An 18,166-nucleotide genomic window follows, 5' to 3' on the forward strand; every position below is an offset into this window, starting at 1 on the left:
AAGATCAAGACGTTTATGGGTCGTTTTTCATTAATATCGTCTAGTGCTAGGATATAATGTTGTTGTCTTTAGCAATATTCTTCATGTTTGCGTGGTATTTGTATTCCTTTTTCTCTATTTTAATAAAATTTCTTTTGATGAGAAAAAATAAAATGGCAGGTCAAATAGCAATGAAGTTTATATTACTATTTAATTAATATAATTAAAGTTTTAATGCTTTTCTATGTGAAATCTTTTATTTGAAGTTGAAGAGTAATTAAAATAATTTCTCTGTCATTTTTAAACACTAAATTTAACTCTGTTATGTTTTATGTAGCTTTTTTTTTAATATAAAGATTAAATTCATCCATTTAATAATAATTGATAAAAGGAAGCCAACCTTTGTTGAAGAAAAAGAAAGCTTTATGTAGACATATATCAAGGAATCAATTTTGTGATTGCAAGAGTGAAGCATGAGAGTGAAGCCATGAAGCTTGTAGAAGATGAACATAAGCAAAAGACTGCAATGGAGTTACTTTAACAATATTTGGCTTGCAATTCAAACATCAAGCAGAGAAAGAGACAAAAAAACCAGAGGAGGACAGCTCTTTTAGCAGAGGACAAAAATTCAAGTTGGTTTATTGAAAGGTAAAAAAAAAAAAACACACTTAAAAGTAAGAGGTCCTTAAGCTGCAATTTCTTTTTTTTCTTCTTTTACATTATTTCCCTTTCCTCGTTCGGCTGTTGCTTCCCCTGTCCTGGCACCATCCTATTCCGGCCAGCTGTCCCACCGCCCTGCCAAGCCGCCCAGCCTTGCACCACTCACCGCCGCTGCTACCAAGTGATTAATTGAAATGGAAATTTTAATTGATTAATGTTTCAAAGTCACCTCTTCTTCTCTTTATAATGCATTTATTTTTCTTTTCTATGTTTAGGGACAAGTTATCGAGTTTTGCCGTCAAGACGTTCAAGTAAAAAACATTAATTTAAATTAAGTTTAGCCACGTGTGGAAATTTTACTGGTAGGGCATAAAGAGAGACACGGTGGAGGGGGCAGAAGGTTTTTACATGCATTGCAAAATTATTATCCAAAGGATGTATGACATTTATTCCCTGTCTCGGTAAAAATGTGACTTTGATATTTCCAAGGTCAATTTTTTTTAACTTTTTCGTCTTAATTATTTTAATTACATAAATTTTATAAAAATATTAAGATGAAAGTTAAATTTGTATGATTCAACACTCGGCATCTCGTTTTTCCTCTTAAAACAAGTTAATTTAGTGTTTGTCATAATAAACGCAAAAATACAGCACAAAATACATCAGAAAACACCAACTTCTTTTTCTCTATTCTCAATGCCCTTTTCTTCTTCTTAACCTGTTCCATCTCTTTCTAATAAGTCAGAAATGGCTGCAAAATCATTGTTTTATTTTTCCTTTTCCGGAAATTCTTGTCAAGAAAAATCAGTATAATATGAGAGAGATTTCTAATTCTTTAATTTAAATTTGAATCTATTCTTAACTATTAGTCTATCTATACATCTCTCTATGTAGAAAGGGGAAAATATCAAAGACGACAACAATAATTTTAATTAAAAGAGCTAGGGTTTTATTGGTCTTCTCGAGGTCGAGCCAACCAAAGGGAGCTCAGAGCTCTTAGGCGATGGAAGTACTCGGCGATCGCCAACAAACATCTTGCAGCTTGACGAATCGTCAGGATTTGATGTAATCGGAGTATGGCTTGATGCCTCAGATTATCCGCCTGTAAGTTTTTTTAAACATTTTTTTAAAAAGCAAATTATCGGAAATATATATGCTAGGAAAAATTTTAGGTATTATATGTATCAATGGAAAAAGTTGAATTTTATAAAGTTTTCATATAATTGTAAATTGTAAAGAAAAAAAATTACATGTTACATAGTCAATAACTTGAAAGGTAACATTAAGACTAAACATGTATTAACTTGACTTTGAGGGTAGAATTGAAGATAAATTTGCTTACTTAAACTTCACATTGGCTATCAACCCCTGACTTTATGGCACCATATGGGTGTTTTGATTGTCAAAATGGGAAATTAAGGGATAGAGAGGTTGAAAAAAAGGAATAATTTAGGGTATTTTCATTTTCTTAGTTCAAATTTACTTGTGGGGTATGGTTTCTACTTACCTTGTCTAGAAGGGTTTTGACATATATGTAAAAGATAATTCCATGGTGATCATATTTGAAACCTTCACTTAATACTTGTTTAATTTCATTTTAATTTCTACCCTTGGTTCAAAGAAACGTAATGATGGTAACTACTTACCTAGAGAGACCTGAAAATTTAAGGGTAGCCATAAGTCAGCTTAGGAATATAAAAATGTGGTCAATTAACTAGGCTTTTAATGAACATGTTGTCCTGTAGGTGAACATTTTGCTTACACAATTGACTTTAAGGGGTCCTAAATTGTTTAGGATTCGTTTTCTTTTCCTAGTGATGGACCAATAATTTCAAAGGGCCTACGACCCCACCTATCCGAAATCTTCAAAATGTTGAACTAGAAATGCCCTAATCCCAGAATTACCATAACTCTAAGTTCACTGTGAGCAAAGGATGGACGGATGTGGGGGATGTGGGAGAGTAGAGTCGGCCTAAAATTGAAAGAATAGTCAAAAAGGATGTGATGTCTTTAAGTCAAACGGTTATGACTATGACATCAACATACGGGCACGAGGGATCTCGTTTGAGCTTTGATGTCGATATCTATATACATTACTTACCAGAGGAAAGAGAAAGCACGTGAAAATGCAAATATTCTTTTGACTTGGTTATAGCTTTTTCATATTTATACTGCCCATCAGGTGACAAGTTCATTATTGTCGACAAATTGCCATGCTTGCTTTAGGCACACCCATTGTTACAATTCCTAGGGTAAATGAAATAGAGTTTGATTCTTCTACTGCAAGTGATTTAAGTCTTGAACGGCATGCTATAAACATATACTAGTCTGTTGCAGATACTTGGATAGGGAAACCTCCTAAATCAGACAAGCTGAGTTCTTTTTAGATGGTCCTTAGATGGCATGCGAAGTTTAAAACCCAAAAGACTACGTACTACATGCAGATGTCACTTTCATAGAAATGCATGAAAGGATCCAGTCATCTTATGTGGATAATAGCTTTGTTAATGGAACCACCACATCAGCATGAGGAGACACGGATGGAGTAATTTCATGGAAAGCATGAGGGGGGAGGGGTTAGGTTTAACCAGAATTTTTTCCCACACATATCTTGATGATCCTGAATTCATCATCATTGATGAGGCTTGGGGGGTCCACAAGCACAGAGAAAATCAAACCATAATAATATCATAGTAGTAGGAGTATACAAGATGGAGTGCATACCTGTCTAACAAAACCTTCAATGGTGGAGAGCTTGTTGATGGCGACAGCCATTTGGCCCATGTAGTTAGCCATGTTAGGAGGGCAGCTCAGTGAATCAGATGTTATAATATCAGAAACAGATTGGTTCAGAGCTTCCAAGCCTTGTGTTAGAGCTTCTTCAGCTTCCTGTGTCGACTGCTGCAAGGCACATATCCCCATTATCTGCTGCTCCGTCAGTGGCTCTATCTGATTCAGTATCACCTGAAAATAAAATAATAATAATTAAAAAACACGAGTAATAATAGGGATTTTCTAGGTTTTGCATTCATGCAATTAAAAGCACCACTTGCCTCCTGCTTTGTCTCAAAATATCCTACTTTTTCACTAATATCCCACATTTTTTGAATGTCCAGGGAAATATACAACGGGGAAAGACTTTATAGAGAGGGAGAGGAAAACAAAATAGGTGAAATATAGAGGAAAATGAATATAATTAGTGGGATTATTCTTAGAGTTTTTACAATAGATGTATGGTAGTGATTAGAATTTAGTGTGTTAAGGTACCTTGATGAGGTCAGATGGGCGAAAACCGCCCATCCACATGAAACATCGTTCAGCGGGAGTCTTCCACATGCCAGAAACAAGGTGAAAGACATCCGTTTTAGCCACCATGCTTTTGAGGTTCATCACTTGGTCCAAGTGTGCTAAACAGTTGTCCACGAAGATACGAAGCTCGTTCTCCGGTAGATGCTCTTGAACTGCGGCCCTAAGCTCGCACATTAGTCGATGATGCTCTTCTAGCCATCTTGTATACTCCATGTCAAACAAGGCAGCATCTGAACCATATAAATTTCAGTTAATATATATATATATATATAGCCATTAAAAACTCAAAAAGAAGCAAGAGAGAGAGAGAGAGCATTTTATTTTTAGTATAGAAACCTGGGCTTATGTTGTTAATACCAACAGGAAGACCTTGGTCTCCTCCTAGGATATTGCCACCACCGAAAAACATGCCCTAAACAGTAAAACAAGATCTTCAAACTTATACTCAAATATAAATAGGGACAAACCATATGCATAAAAGGTATAAGGGAGATGTCTCACTTGAGTTCTTGCTCTTTGAAGTTCTTGTTCCAGTTGGGTTAGCCTGATCCTACTTGATTCTAATTGCTGAACATAAGCCTGTGAAAATACAAGAACCCCAACGTCACCCCCATCGTCAAAACTTGTTTAAAAGAGAGAAAAATGATCAATTTTTTTTCTTGTATGGGCTGACCTTTTTTCTTAGCCTGCTTTTCCTTGCTGCTTCTCTATTCTGAGCAAGTCTCCTCAATGTCTACTCGGAAATTGTCCAAACAAATTACAAAAAAAAAAAAAAGTCCTTCAAAGGTGGGAATATATATATAGTGAAGGAATTCACCTTAGGGTCTGGTGTTTTGGGTCCTTCTTGCTCTGAACTTGATGTTGGCCCTTTGCGATTCCCCTCACGCTGCCAAATTAAAACTTGCATTTTTCAAAACATGGGAATCTCTTTCTTTTTTTTCTCGTTAAGATGATGAATGCATCATGTTTCTGTTTCCTCATTTAAATATAAAAAAATATATATAATAATTTGGTTTTTTATATTCAGAGTTAGCCTATGATACCTTGACAGCTTTAACAGGTAGATGGGGTGCAGAAGATAAAGTATCATTTCTGGCGTTGGCCAACTCCATGGACGACTCTGATGGTCTTTTTGAACCACTAGTTGCTGGTGAAACCAATCCTGTATTTGTCTACCAAATACAGAATATATACATAAAATAACACACCCAGACATAGAAAATTATTATTTTAAAATACTTGCACCAGCATAACTCTAAATCCTCAATATGAATAAATAATATGTTTCACCTTGGTTGACGATGGCGGCTCAACGTGCATAGGCTGAGAAGGGAAAATGTTCAAAGTCGGAGGCCTCATTCCAGAGTTATCTGCGTATATAAATTCTGGTAACCATTAACTCTCAACAGGAAAGTTTCGAAGAAAGGGAAGGCAGACAAACCGGCAACACAAGTATGAATATATTAAACAAAACATAGGGATCCTCAAGCATTATTTGTAGCTTTATTCCATCAAAAACAGAAATAAAATAAAATAAAATAAGAAAAGAAAAGAAAAGAAACACACCCCAAAAAAAACCATATCCCCACATATACACTTTTCAGTACAACGTGTAAGGACTTTTTCAAGGGATTCATTATCACAGAGTTGTTTGTTACTGGTGTCCAATTCAGACACTCATATCATGTTAGAAAATAAAATAAGAAGTTGAAAATATCTTTCTTTCTTCTGAAATGATCTGGTCAAAGAAAGTACTGGCAGATTATATCTGTTGAATAGCTAAACATGCTTTTCCTGTGACCAAAACAGGCCTGTTCCAAAAGAATCTTCTTAACAGAAAAGAAAGAAGATTAAGAAAGAGGAAGGAAAAGAAAACTCCTATATTTTTTGAACTAAACAAACAGAGAGGGGGTGAAAGAGAAAACTTGGGAGAAGACTCACTTCTTTGGTCTTGAACAGTTGAAGTGTCTTGACCATCAAGATACAGAAAAAGGGCTTGATCTAATTCACCCAAATCATATGCTCCACTATCTTTATTGCTGCTGCTCACCCCCAAAAAGAACACAAGATTCAAGAAACAGGAATGAAATTTTCAAAAACTTAACATCTCCATCAAGAAAATGAATGAAAAAGAAAAAAAAATAAAGGTTGAGTTGGTTGTGAGTTTGGGTTTGTATAGTTTTTGCACTGTAAAAGAAATTTACATGAAGTTCCCCGGGATGGAAGATGATGAGGACGATTGCATCATAGCATAAGGAATCTGGTTTAGATGAGGTTGATTATGCTCCTGAATTTGATGCTGATGATGTTGTTGTTGCTGCTGCTGATGATGATTATTTTGTTGGTGGTGTTGTAGCTGGATAGAGTGGTTCATGTAATTGCCTCTACTGGTAGCCATGAAAACAAACACCAACCCAAACCCAAGCCTAAGCTAAACTTCGAGCTCTTGGATTCTCCATTAATGGCAAAACTACCTTCCTTTTATTCCTTTGTAAATCATTTGTTCCACCTCCATCACCATATAAATACTCATGAGAAAGAAAAGAGAAAAAAATAAAAAAGGGAAGAATAGAGTCGGTTATAATCTGAAAGAAAAGAAGAGATTTTCTTTTTGGTAGTATGAGACTCAGAGAGAAACAAAAACAAAGAAAAAAAAATGGTATTGAATGCACAGAAACTAAAGACAAAACCCTTATATATATCTTATTTCAAAAAAAAAGAAAAGAACTTTATGTATATCTCTCTAAACTATTATGACTATTTTTCCAGGAAAAATACAATATTTTCAGATAAAGCGGTCCTTTTGTAAAATACCTGATAAACGAAAAATAGAAATATGAAAAAGTAAATAAATTTTAATAATTTGAGTTAATTTAATTAAAAGGTTATAAAAATAATTTTATAAAATTACAATTTAAACTATAAAATTAGCTTGTCTCTTTTATATTTTTATCAAATCTTAAAAAGTCACTCATGTAGAACTCTAAAATCATTTTTAGGAAGTAAATTTTAAAATCTTCATATAATTTTTAATAAATGTATATTAAATATATTCTTTTATCCATGTGGTGTAGCACTCATATTTATTTAATATTTAAATATTTCATTTATTTATTTTATAGAACCAGTATTTGAGGGAAACCGCTTAAAGAGAGTTAAGACTTACTTGATTGAGTTTCCAATTGACCATTGGAAATGCCTATAATAACCTTATGAGATCTTATATTTACAATTGACATTTTCATGCAAACTTACACGTAGATGTTGTGGTGGCGGCTCTCCTCTCCTCCAAACTACTACTACAGTTCAGGCCTTTTTAGCCCTATTTTCTACATACATTTTTGTTTATATATTCTTTTGTAAAAATACTTATAACCTGTTTATATTCTCTACATACAGAAAATTTATATTGCTTAAAATTATAATGGCTTGTAAATGTCAGATCATCGAGATTCGCAAGGTTTTCTTTTTTGGTAAATCTTTGGAAGGTTTTTTTGTTCTTATATAAGTTTAGCCTTGAATAGGTCCGAGTCGACAGGCTACCTTATTTTACTTCCTTTTTCAATATAATAGATTTCATACAAGGATACTACTGTCAAATCAAGAGATAGGAGAAGGGACTTTTAAAATAAATGTCCCAAAACTTAACCCCCAACAAAAACAAACCTTACCCCCTAAAACAACACGTGGGGTCGAGATTATAGTAGATTTAATTATGGTCACGGTTAATTGTTTAAATTTAAAAGTTTGTTCGAAATTTAAGAGGTTGAGTAAAAATATTAAGCTCAAAAAATGAGTTTTGTCAACAAAAAGATTAGCTCAGTTTAAAATATGGATCGAGATCAAGTTTAAAAAATATTAAGATGATTATTTATAAAATTGTAATAAATAAAATACATTATATTATTAAACATTAAATTAATAATAAAATATTTTTTATTTTTTAAAAAAAATTAATATGGATGGCCTGAAATGGGCTTGGATTAACTATTTACAAATATGGATGGATTTGGATAAAATTTTAAGCCTATATTTCAGGTTAGGTCGAATTTAGACAAGCATAAAGTATGTTAATGGCACAACTTATGTTTGTAGAAATTGAAAGTGCGAAAGAATATCTTATGTTTGTGGAAAAACGTTTCTATTCTTCAAACAAATCATTTATTGGTACTTTAATGGCACAACTTACGACTACGAAATTTGATGGAACAAGGGAAATACAATAATAAATCATCAAGATGACTAATATTGTGACAAGTTTAAAACCTTACGGGATGGTGCTGGATGACTCTTTCTTAGTGCAATTCATTTTGAACTCACTACTTATGAATTTTGGGTAATTTCAAATTAACAATAAATATATTAAAGATGAGTGAGATGCTAATAAACTAGCTAATTAGCTTGTTTTAGAGAAAGCATGATTAAAGAGTCAAGGAAGTCATTCCATCAACCTTATGAGTTAAAGAACTAGCAAAGGACTTCAGGCAAACACCAATTTAAGAAGAAGAAAAACACGTCTGTCAATGTCTCTAATGCTGAGAAAAAAGAACAAATGGCAAATAAGTGTCGCTTATGTAAGAAAATAGGACATTATTAAAAAGATTGCCAAAAACACAAAGCTTGGCTTAAAAATAAAGGTAATCTTTTATGCTTTTATATGTTTCGAACCAAATTTAACTGAAGTTCCTAATAATACTTATTGGTTTAATTCTATTATTGCTATACAGTCCGTAATCATTTTCTCACATTGAGTACTAAATTATAAACATTGTAAAAATACAATCTAACATTATAGATATATTTACAATTCAAATGCAATTAATACATAAAAGTACATAACTATACCCTATGAACTTACCTAATTTAGTCACTAATGAGTTGGATCATAGGGATTATTCATAATTTTTTCCTTTTTCTAAATTTTCTCCACTTGATCTATATAATAATTAAGTTCAATTTTTCATATTCAAATACCTTATAACACTCATATACATGCATATAACCTATTAATTTCATTTTAAAAATTCCACGAACTTTTACATTTTATTCAATTTAGTTCTTAAAACCGAAACCACTATAACTTTCACATTTAAACTTTGTTTTTCAATCCATTTTCAATTAATCCTTATATAACACTATAGAAACATAATTGATAGAAATTCCATATCAAGTTTGACACATTTACATTTTAGTCCTTAAACTCAAAACTAACAAAAAAATACTTTACAAATTAGTCCTTAATCGTTACTAAGCTTAAAAATTTACCATTAAACATCCAAAAAGCTTCAAAAACAACAATGGCAGCTTTTAAAATCTTTGACATCTTTACAAATTAATCTTTAGGCTAACTAACTTAAGTACAACAATCTTAAAAAACATAAAATTTACGAAAAATGGGCATTCAAAGGACTTACATGCAAGAGGGAGAAGCTTGGTCGAATCTAAACCCTCCTAAAAATGGTGGTTTCAGGGGGAGAAAAGAAAATTAAGGAAGATGATATTATGTTTAATGTTTTAACCTTTTGCTAATATTACTTTAACATAACTTAACATAAAATAATTTAAGAAACAAGCACTAACCGTCACTAATGCTTCATTATGGTCAATTTTCCATATAAAAACTAATAAAAATCAATAAAGATAAAGTTTGATGATTTTTACGATTTAGTCCTTATACCTTAATTACTAACCGTTCAATAAAATTATTAGACCAAAACTCAGTATATCACTATAATAGACTCATAAATATTAATAAATAATATTTACTAACTCAATCAATAGAGATCGGAGTTCCGAAACTATTATATTCGGTACCACTAAAAAACAGGCTATTACACAAATAACAAAATTAAAATATAAATCTAGACTTGTTGTCAAAGGTTACCCTTTAAGAATTATTAAAGAGAATTTCTTTCCAATCTCTAAGAAAGACTCTTTAAGAATTATTATTTTGTTTATTTCTCGTTATGATTTAAAGTTACACCAAAATGATGGGAAAAATAGTCTTCATAAATGGAGATCTTAAGGAAAAAGCTTAAGTGGACCAACTTGAAGGTTTCTCAATTGAAGCAAAATGTCATATAGTATGTAAATTGAAAAATCCAATATATGAACTTCAGCAAGCTTCACAATTATAGTATATCAAGTTCAATGATACCATAAAGCCTTTTAATTTTCAAGAAAACATTGTTGATCAACGTATATATCAAAAGATCAATTGGAGCAGGTTCATTTTCTTAGTTCTATATGTCGATGATATTTTGCTTGTTGTGAATGATTTAGATATATTGCATAAGACTAAAGTTATAAATGAATAGAGTGTTCAATGAACAAATCATGAATAATTCGATTTTTGTTCATTTAAAGCTTGATTAATAAATCATTTAAAACTTGTTTGTTGTTTAATTATTATATATTGATCAAATTATTTTTATCGTTTGTGTGTTTATTTTTATTTATTTATAATATAAATTTTAATATTTATATTTGATTATTTTATATCTAAAATTAATATATATGTTTATTTATTATGGATATAAAGCACATTTGAAATGATTTCATGATTACAAATCCGTTAACTAAAACTTACAATTAAAGACATTGAAAGAATATGCATATAGAACGAGTCTTGGTTGTATTGGGATGATATTTTATGATAATGTGACACTTGAGCTCAATTATTGTGTTTCCTATTTATAGTATTTGTGTATACACAATTTATTTGAATTCTTTTAAAGAGAAAATTCTTTATTAAATATTGTTGTGGCCATAATGTGATATGTATGTTATTCAAAGACATTATATTAAGCTGTAATTGCTTCCATAACTTACATTTACAATTCACTATAACATGATAATAATGACGGATATTATTTTGCTATGCAAACTAAATGTTTGTGATATTGAAGTTTATGTTTCATTGCACGTGTGTTAAGTAGGAGAATGTAAAATTTTAGCTCATATTTATAGACTCAATTAAGTTTAAAATAAAGTGGTTCAATTTAAAGTGATTAAGTTAATTACTTTAATAGAAATTAAATCTTATTTGTTCATTCGGTTACTTGATGGACATACCGAATTAAAAGTTGATCACGATAAATTGATCATCCCTCTACTTATTAGGGTTGCACACACAAAACTAATAAAAAAAGTTTATAACATCCATAATTAAGATTTACGTAACAAAATGAAAAAATCAATTTATCGTGATATTCTTCTTCATCAAATCCAGTGGTCGACTCCAAATTTGCATAATGTAATTCTTTATATTTATGAAAATCATATTATTTTAAATATCTAAAACTATTAATTATGTAATATTAATTTTTTTATTTGCATAATATCTTGATCTTAAAATTTTACATAAACAACTAAATATATTTTTAATATTTACATTACAGTATATTTAATTATACTATATAAGTTACATAATTTATAAAATAATCTACTATGTTGATTAAAAAACCTACTATAAAAGTTGTCTAAACATGGTTAAGTTTGGGCTAATTTTAATATTAAAATCTAAATATAATTCAACTTATTCTTTTATTCCATTTTTCAAACCTAATATTTTCACGATTAAATTTGGAGGAATGTTGAAGATCCCTTACACAAATGTAATTCTAACAACTTTCAAAGTATGATCCATTTATAAAATTTCAACTGGTAATAAATGAATTTTGCTAAATAGTGCAAAGACGTTGTATTCTTACTTTTAAAATTTTAATCTCTATTTTTAAAATTTAAAATTCAAGTTCATTATTAACATTATTAAAATTCTTATATTAATTTTACCAGTGTAACATTTTAAAATTTAAATAGTATTCACTCGATAATCATGTGACAAAAAAGGTATTGTAATGGACATGAATTTAACAAAGAATTTTAATGATGTTAACAATTCTTAAAATTTATGTTAACATTTTAATTAGAATAAAATATTTAGATTAACTAATGACGTAAATGTTAAGGTATTGAATTATGTTAAAATTTAAATTATAAAAATTAAATCTCAAATTTGAGTATAATATAGAGATTGAAATTGAAATTTGACTTTTTATATAATCTAAAGAAATAAAGAGACAAAATTTGAAATTTAACCATAACTATTAATAATGTAAAAAAGTAACAACACTTGTCAAAGAAAGAAGGCTTTAGGATCTTCCTTTTATATATAATAGTATAAATTATCCATTAAATAATTTAATTTAATAGTGTTCAAAGGAACCCATTAACAGAACCCCGAATGTTGGCCTAAATGTTAGGGTATTTATCATTCCAAGTGTGACTTGGGTGTGAATCGCATTAGTCGCGCTGCTGTTAGGACTTTGTCCTTGTAGAAGCCCAAATTGCCCGGGCCCAATTATATGAAAACCCAACCAAACCTCTAAACCCACTAAAACCCTTAACCCATGACCCATTTACATCTACCCAAACCAAATTCAAAAGCCCATTAAGCCCCCCAAAAAAAAACCTAACCCAAAAAAAAAACAAAGAAAAAAAAAGAAAAAGAAAAACTTACCCCAAAAACCTAACCCCAAAAAAAAAAAGAAGAAAAAAAAAAAAAACCTAACAAAAAAGATAAAAAAACCTAGCCACCTAACCACTTTCCCACTTGCCCCATTTTTCCTCCCATTGTCTACCACCACCACCTACAAAATAGAAAAAAAAATAGAAAATCATGTAAAAGATGGCTATAAAAAGCCATTCAAAATCATGTAAAAAAGAGGAGGGATTTTACAAAGATTGAAAAGGAAAAACACAAAATCCTTCAAATTTTGAACACAAAAAAATCAATAAAAATGTTGCATTTTTTTCTTTTTCCTCTTCTTTGAATCTTTTTTCTTTCTTTTTGTGTTATTTTTTCTTTCTTTATATATACATATATTGATTTTACCTTTTCCGCCACTGTGCGGTGGTGAGCCATGACGACAATGGCGGTTGACGATCGACCATGAACGGCCCCCTTTGGTCGGATTTCCTTTCCCCCTCCTTCTCTCTTCTTTCCCTTTTTTTTTAGGTATTTTATATATATTATGTATATATTTTTAATGCCATTAGTTATATATTTCTTATGTATATATTCTTAAATACTATTATATATACATATATATATATATATATTAAATACCATATTATGTATATATTATTATTATAAATTATTACTATTGCTAGTATTATTATAACTATTATTATATTAGTGTATATTTTATGTACATACGATATATATATATATTTTGTACATAACATTATTTTATATTATTGTTGTAAATTTTTATGTATATATTTTTTATGTACGTTTCCTAATATTTTCTTTTATTGTAGATATTATTATTATTATTATTATTACATACTTTTATTATATGCATATATATATATGTATTTTTATGTACATATTATTATTTTATATTATTATTACCAAATAGATCATTTTTCCTATTTTATTATTAGTACATGATATGTTTTTATTTTGTAAATATCATTATCATTGTTATTCTAATATTCTAGTATTCCATATTAATATTTTTCATTAATGATATCATTTTTTTTCGTCCTTTATCTATTTTAATTTCTCACTTTAGGAATATTTTTTCTCATGTTTTAATTAATTTCAAAAATAAGGCAATGTACCGATTTAATATTAAGCCATCGATTTCATCGCTATGTTGGGTGAAATTAAATGGCTTGTGTTAAAAAGCAGGACACCCTTTCTAAAAAAATCGAAAACTAAAATTCTCATTTTTCAATCGGATCACGATTAAATATTATATTGAACTCGTATTTTGAAAATCAAGTCAACAAATGTTTATGAGATACCAATTTTGGGCGTCGCGAGGGTGCTAATACCTTCCTCGGCGTGAATCGACTCCGAACCCTAGTTTTTCTCTGGACTTTCACGTAGACCTAAATTTGGCCTTCTTTTTGTTTTAAAATAATTTTATTAGGTGTCCGATCACACCTATAAAAAAGGATCGGTGGCGACTCCCTTTGTTAATAAAATCGAAAGTTGGTTTTCAAATGTTTAATAAATCGCCACAATTAGCGACCAAGCGAAACTAAACGAATTTTTTACGTCGCTACATTGGCGACTCCACTGGGGACAAAACTTGCGAGTCGAGTCGAATTAAACACGTTTTGTCAAAATTTTCAAATTTCCTTGTTCAAAGTAAATATTTGGTCGTGATCCGAAAATCTCGTTTTCAAAATTCATGCATTTGTATCGTGTTGTAAATATTTCTTCTAACTTGTTATTTGGTTGTTTTTCAGTTTTCAATTTTTATGGTTTTAATTTTGGTTTAGTTTCTTTAAATAAAACGTAAAGGTTTGCAAGTTTCTCCCCATACACCGTGCACGTGCATTTTTGTTGCATAACATGAGCTCTCTACCCGGGCTCCGTCCGTTTAAGTAAACGCTACGCCTTCGTGAGTTAACTCGTCCCTCCGCACAGGCTAGTGAATACTTTCGGGTTACATATGACTTATGCTTTCGTGAGTTAACTTGTCCCTCCGCATAGGCATAAGTAAATGTAATCCTCGAATTGAACTCGTGAGCTGTGATAGACTATGACCGAGGCTCGTGCTAATCTTAGCGAGATGATAGTACAGGCAATTCGAGTACCTATCTAGAACCAAAACCGCATATAATGAACCATACAAGCCACCTAACTAGAGCCATGCCGAACCTCTGTCCGTTTAGTAGTCCCCAAAATAAGTGCACGGAGGAATGCCTCTTGCCTTTGCATTTTCACTTTCTATATAAGAGGATCGGGTCTGCATTTAATAAACTAGGTCGGGTAGTTCGATTTGTTGAAGTTCTCTATGTTTTTTACACTGTATTAAATTACTAATCAAGTTTGTTTGTCTTTGCTTTATTGTTTTTTATCATGCATTATAGGCATCATATTAGGAAGGTGTTGATTAAAGATTGGTTGCCAAAAACGGGTTTCTAATGGAGGAGTCAATTATACGAGTGACCGAAACGTTGTGTAATACTCTTTTGATTAAGGAAATGCCTAAACAGGGGCTATCTTGAAATTAACACCAAATTTTTGCATATTCATTCATGACTGACATCCATTTGACATTCATGCATTCATTCATGCATTCATTCATACATTGCATATCCCATACTCGGTCGCTGAAGATAAAATATATAATTCACAGTTGTAATACCACAAGATGGAACCACGTCATCCGTATAAAACTCGCCGACAAGCTAGAGTAATGGAGGCTGAATTCAATGAGAAAATTGAAAGATTGAAAAAGGCCGAGAACCAGAATGGGAGCCTATGGAATTCCCTCATTTGTCAAGAACATTTACGTCTGCGGGAATGATATACCCGAGGCAGGACAATGCACAAGGCACAATGTTAATGATCGAAAAGGGTTTTCAGAACATCAGTATAAATTTCATTGACAAAGGAGCTGACACAAGTAAAGATGTCTCAAGGATACGCCTTTGTCCCCCTGGTTTCATGTTGAATAATTGGACTGCCGAGAACCTTCTTGTAGTTTATAAGTCTTCAGAGTAATGCTCAAACATTAACATTCTATTATGTCCTTAGATATAATAGAATTCTTTTGTAAGAGCTTGCATTCGCTCTTTATCATTCAAATGAATATCAATGAAGATGCATTTTGTCATGATCTTCGCATTATCACTAATTTCATAATCATTTTCTCATTTCATAGCTTTGTCCTTACATTTGCCTCATGCCATGCCATAACATTTCGTTTGTTGGTTCCAATACTTGGATGCCCTCTATAGTCTTTTTTTTTCATTCAACTTTCGGTGCTCGGATGTCAACAAGCATGAACAAACCCGTTCTGAGTCCTGAAATCGATTTTGAGAAAATTTGTTTGTTTAGGAGAATTTGAAGTCGAAGAAAATGCTGAATACTATGTCTCGTCTCCTGACTTGCTAAGAATGGTGGAACAAGAGGGTAAACAGATTTTGCCTCATTAAGAATCCGTTGAAACAATAAATCTGGGAACTGAAGAAAGGAAACAAGAAGTGAAGATTGGGACTTCTATTTCAGGGGGCACCAGGCATAATTTGATTGCTTTGCTCCTCGAGTACAAAGATGTATTCGCATAGTCATATCAGGACATGCCAGGATTGGATGAAGATGTAGCGGTCCATAAGCTCCCATTAAAGCCAGAATGCAAGCCCATTCAACAAAAGCTAAGACGGATGAGGCACGAGATGTTGTTGAAGATAAAAGAGGAAGTCAAGAAGCAATTTGATCTTGGTTTCCTACAAGCCTCAAATATCCGAATGGGTGGCTAACATAGTCCGGTGCCAAAGAAAGACGGCAAAGTACGAATGTGCATGGATTATCGTGACTGAATCGAGCAAGTCCTAAAGATAATTTTCCTTACCACACATTGATACGTTGGTGGATAACACAGCAAAACATTCATTGTTTTCTTTCATGGATGGATTCTCGGGGTATAATCAGATCAAGATGGCCCCTGAGGATATGGAGAAAACTACCTTCATAACAATGTGGGGAACGTTCTGCTACAAGGTGATGCCATTTGGGTTAAAGAATGCTGGAGCAACATATCAGAGGGCTATGGTGACGTTATTCCATGACATGATGCATAAAGAAATAGAGGTCTATGTCGACGATATGATTGCTAAATCCCGAGGGGAAGAAGAGCATGTAGTGAATCTCAAGAAGTTGTTCGACAGGCTGAGAAAGTTTCAGTTAAAACTCAATCCAGCCAAATGTACGTTTGGGGCTACCTCAGGGAAGTTGCTAGGCTTCATTGTCGGCGAAAGAGGTATCGAGGTTGATCCAGTTAAAATAAAAGCCATTCAAGAGTTGCCATCTCCGCGCACGCAAAAAAGGAAGTTAGAGGATTTTTAGGGAGATTAAATTACATCGCTCGATTTATCGCTCAGCTTACCAACCAATGCGACCCAATCTTTCGACTTCTTCGAAAACATAACCCTGGAGAATGGAATGAGGAATGCCAGTTGGCCTTTGATAAAATAAAGCAATATTTGTCTAGTCCTCCAATGCTAGTACCGCCAACTCCTGGAAGACCATTGATATTGTATTTGACTGTGTTCGAAAGTTCAATGGGTTACGTACTGGGGCAACACGACGAGTCAGAAAGAAAGAAAAGCGATCTACTACCTCAAAAAAGTTCATCGAATATGAGGCAAAATATTCGATCCATTGAGAAATATTGTTGCGCTCTGGTTTGGGTAGCTCGGAGACTCAGACAATATATGTTGTATCACACGACATGGCTAATTTCAAAGCTGGACCCAATAAAATACGTGATGGAATCGCCGGCACTATCAGGAAGAATGGCACGATGGCAGATCCTCCTTTCGGAATATGACATTGCCTATGTAAGTCAAAAGTCGATAAAAGGGAGAGCAATAGCGACTTCTTAGCAACTCGAACGACAGAGGAATATGAGCCTTTAAGATTCGATTTCCAGACGAAGACTTAATATGCATCACGAAATAGAATCGAGTCATCAAAGAGAAGTCATAGAAGATGTGCTTTGATGGTGCGTCAAATGCTTTAGGGCATGGAATTGGAGCAATCTGGTATCACCAGACGGAATCATTATCCGTTCACCGCAAGACCGAACTTCTTCGTACCAATAATATCGCGAGAATATGAGGCTGTATCATGGGGCTTCGTGCGACTATCGAACGAAACATCAAGATCTTGGAGGTGTCGGGGACTCACCCTAGTGATTTACCAAATCCGTGGAGAGTGGGAAGTGAGGGACTCAAAATTGATTAAGTACAATGATTTAGTGGTTGGATTGATTAAGGAATTCAAAGAAATAGCTTTTCATTACTTCCCACGAGAAGAGAACCAACTGGCTGATGCCTTGGCCACTTTGGCTTCAATGTTCAAAGCAAGTAGAGAAGCGAAATAATGCCCTCAAAATGAGCATATACGAGGTCCCCGCACCTTTGTTGTAGCATTGAGAAAGAAGTAGACGGACGGACCTTGGTTCCATGATATCTTAGAATATATCAAGAATCAAAGGTATCCCGAACAAGCGAATGAGAACGATAAAAGAACAATTAGAAGAATGGTAGCGGGATTTGTTCTTAATGGGGATATCCTGTATAAAAGAGGAAAGGATCGATGCTTTTGAGATGTGTGGATGATGTTGAAGCGGAAAAATACTTGAAGAGGTCCATGAGGGAATTTGCAAAACGCATGTCAATGGTTTCA

General features: G+C 32.4%; 1 protein-coding gene across 2 annotated transcripts; it reads right to left on the reverse strand.

The window, feature by feature from the left end:
• Positions 1–1,463: 1,463 nt before the first annotated feature.
• LOC108457259 (bZIP transcription factor TGA10) lies at positions 1,464–6,643 on the reverse strand. Of its 2 annotated transcripts, none has more exons than XM_053019086.1 (11): positions 6,153–6,643; positions 5,890–5,990; positions 5,239–5,318; positions 4,992–5,120; positions 4,766–4,834; positions 4,622–4,681; positions 4,450–4,527; positions 4,285–4,360; positions 3,907–4,178; positions 3,364–3,588; positions 1,464–1,741 (listed from the first exon to the last, which is right to left on the reverse strand). In XM_053019086.1, exons 1-11 carry the CDS (start codon positions 6,344–6,346, stop codon positions 1,589–1,591), a joined length of 1,437 nt encoding a protein of 478 aa, XP_052875046.1. In that variant the 5' UTR covers positions 6,347–6,643; the 3' UTR covers positions 1,464–1,588. The 2 variants fall into 2 exon arrangements, with proteins under 2 accessions (XP_052875046.1, XP_017611714.1); XM_017756225.2 differs by having other exon boundaries at positions 3,364–3,603.
• Between the last annotated feature and the right edge of the window lie 11,523 nt (positions 6,644–18,166).

The sequence above is a fragment of the Gossypium arboreum genome, chromosome 9, assembly GCF_025698485.1.
Source record: "Gossypium arboreum isolate Shixiya-1 chromosome 9, ASM2569848v2, whole genome shotgun sequence".
Lineage (NCBI taxonomy): Eukaryota > Viridiplantae > Streptophyta > Magnoliopsida > Malvales > Malvaceae > Gossypium > Gossypium arboreum.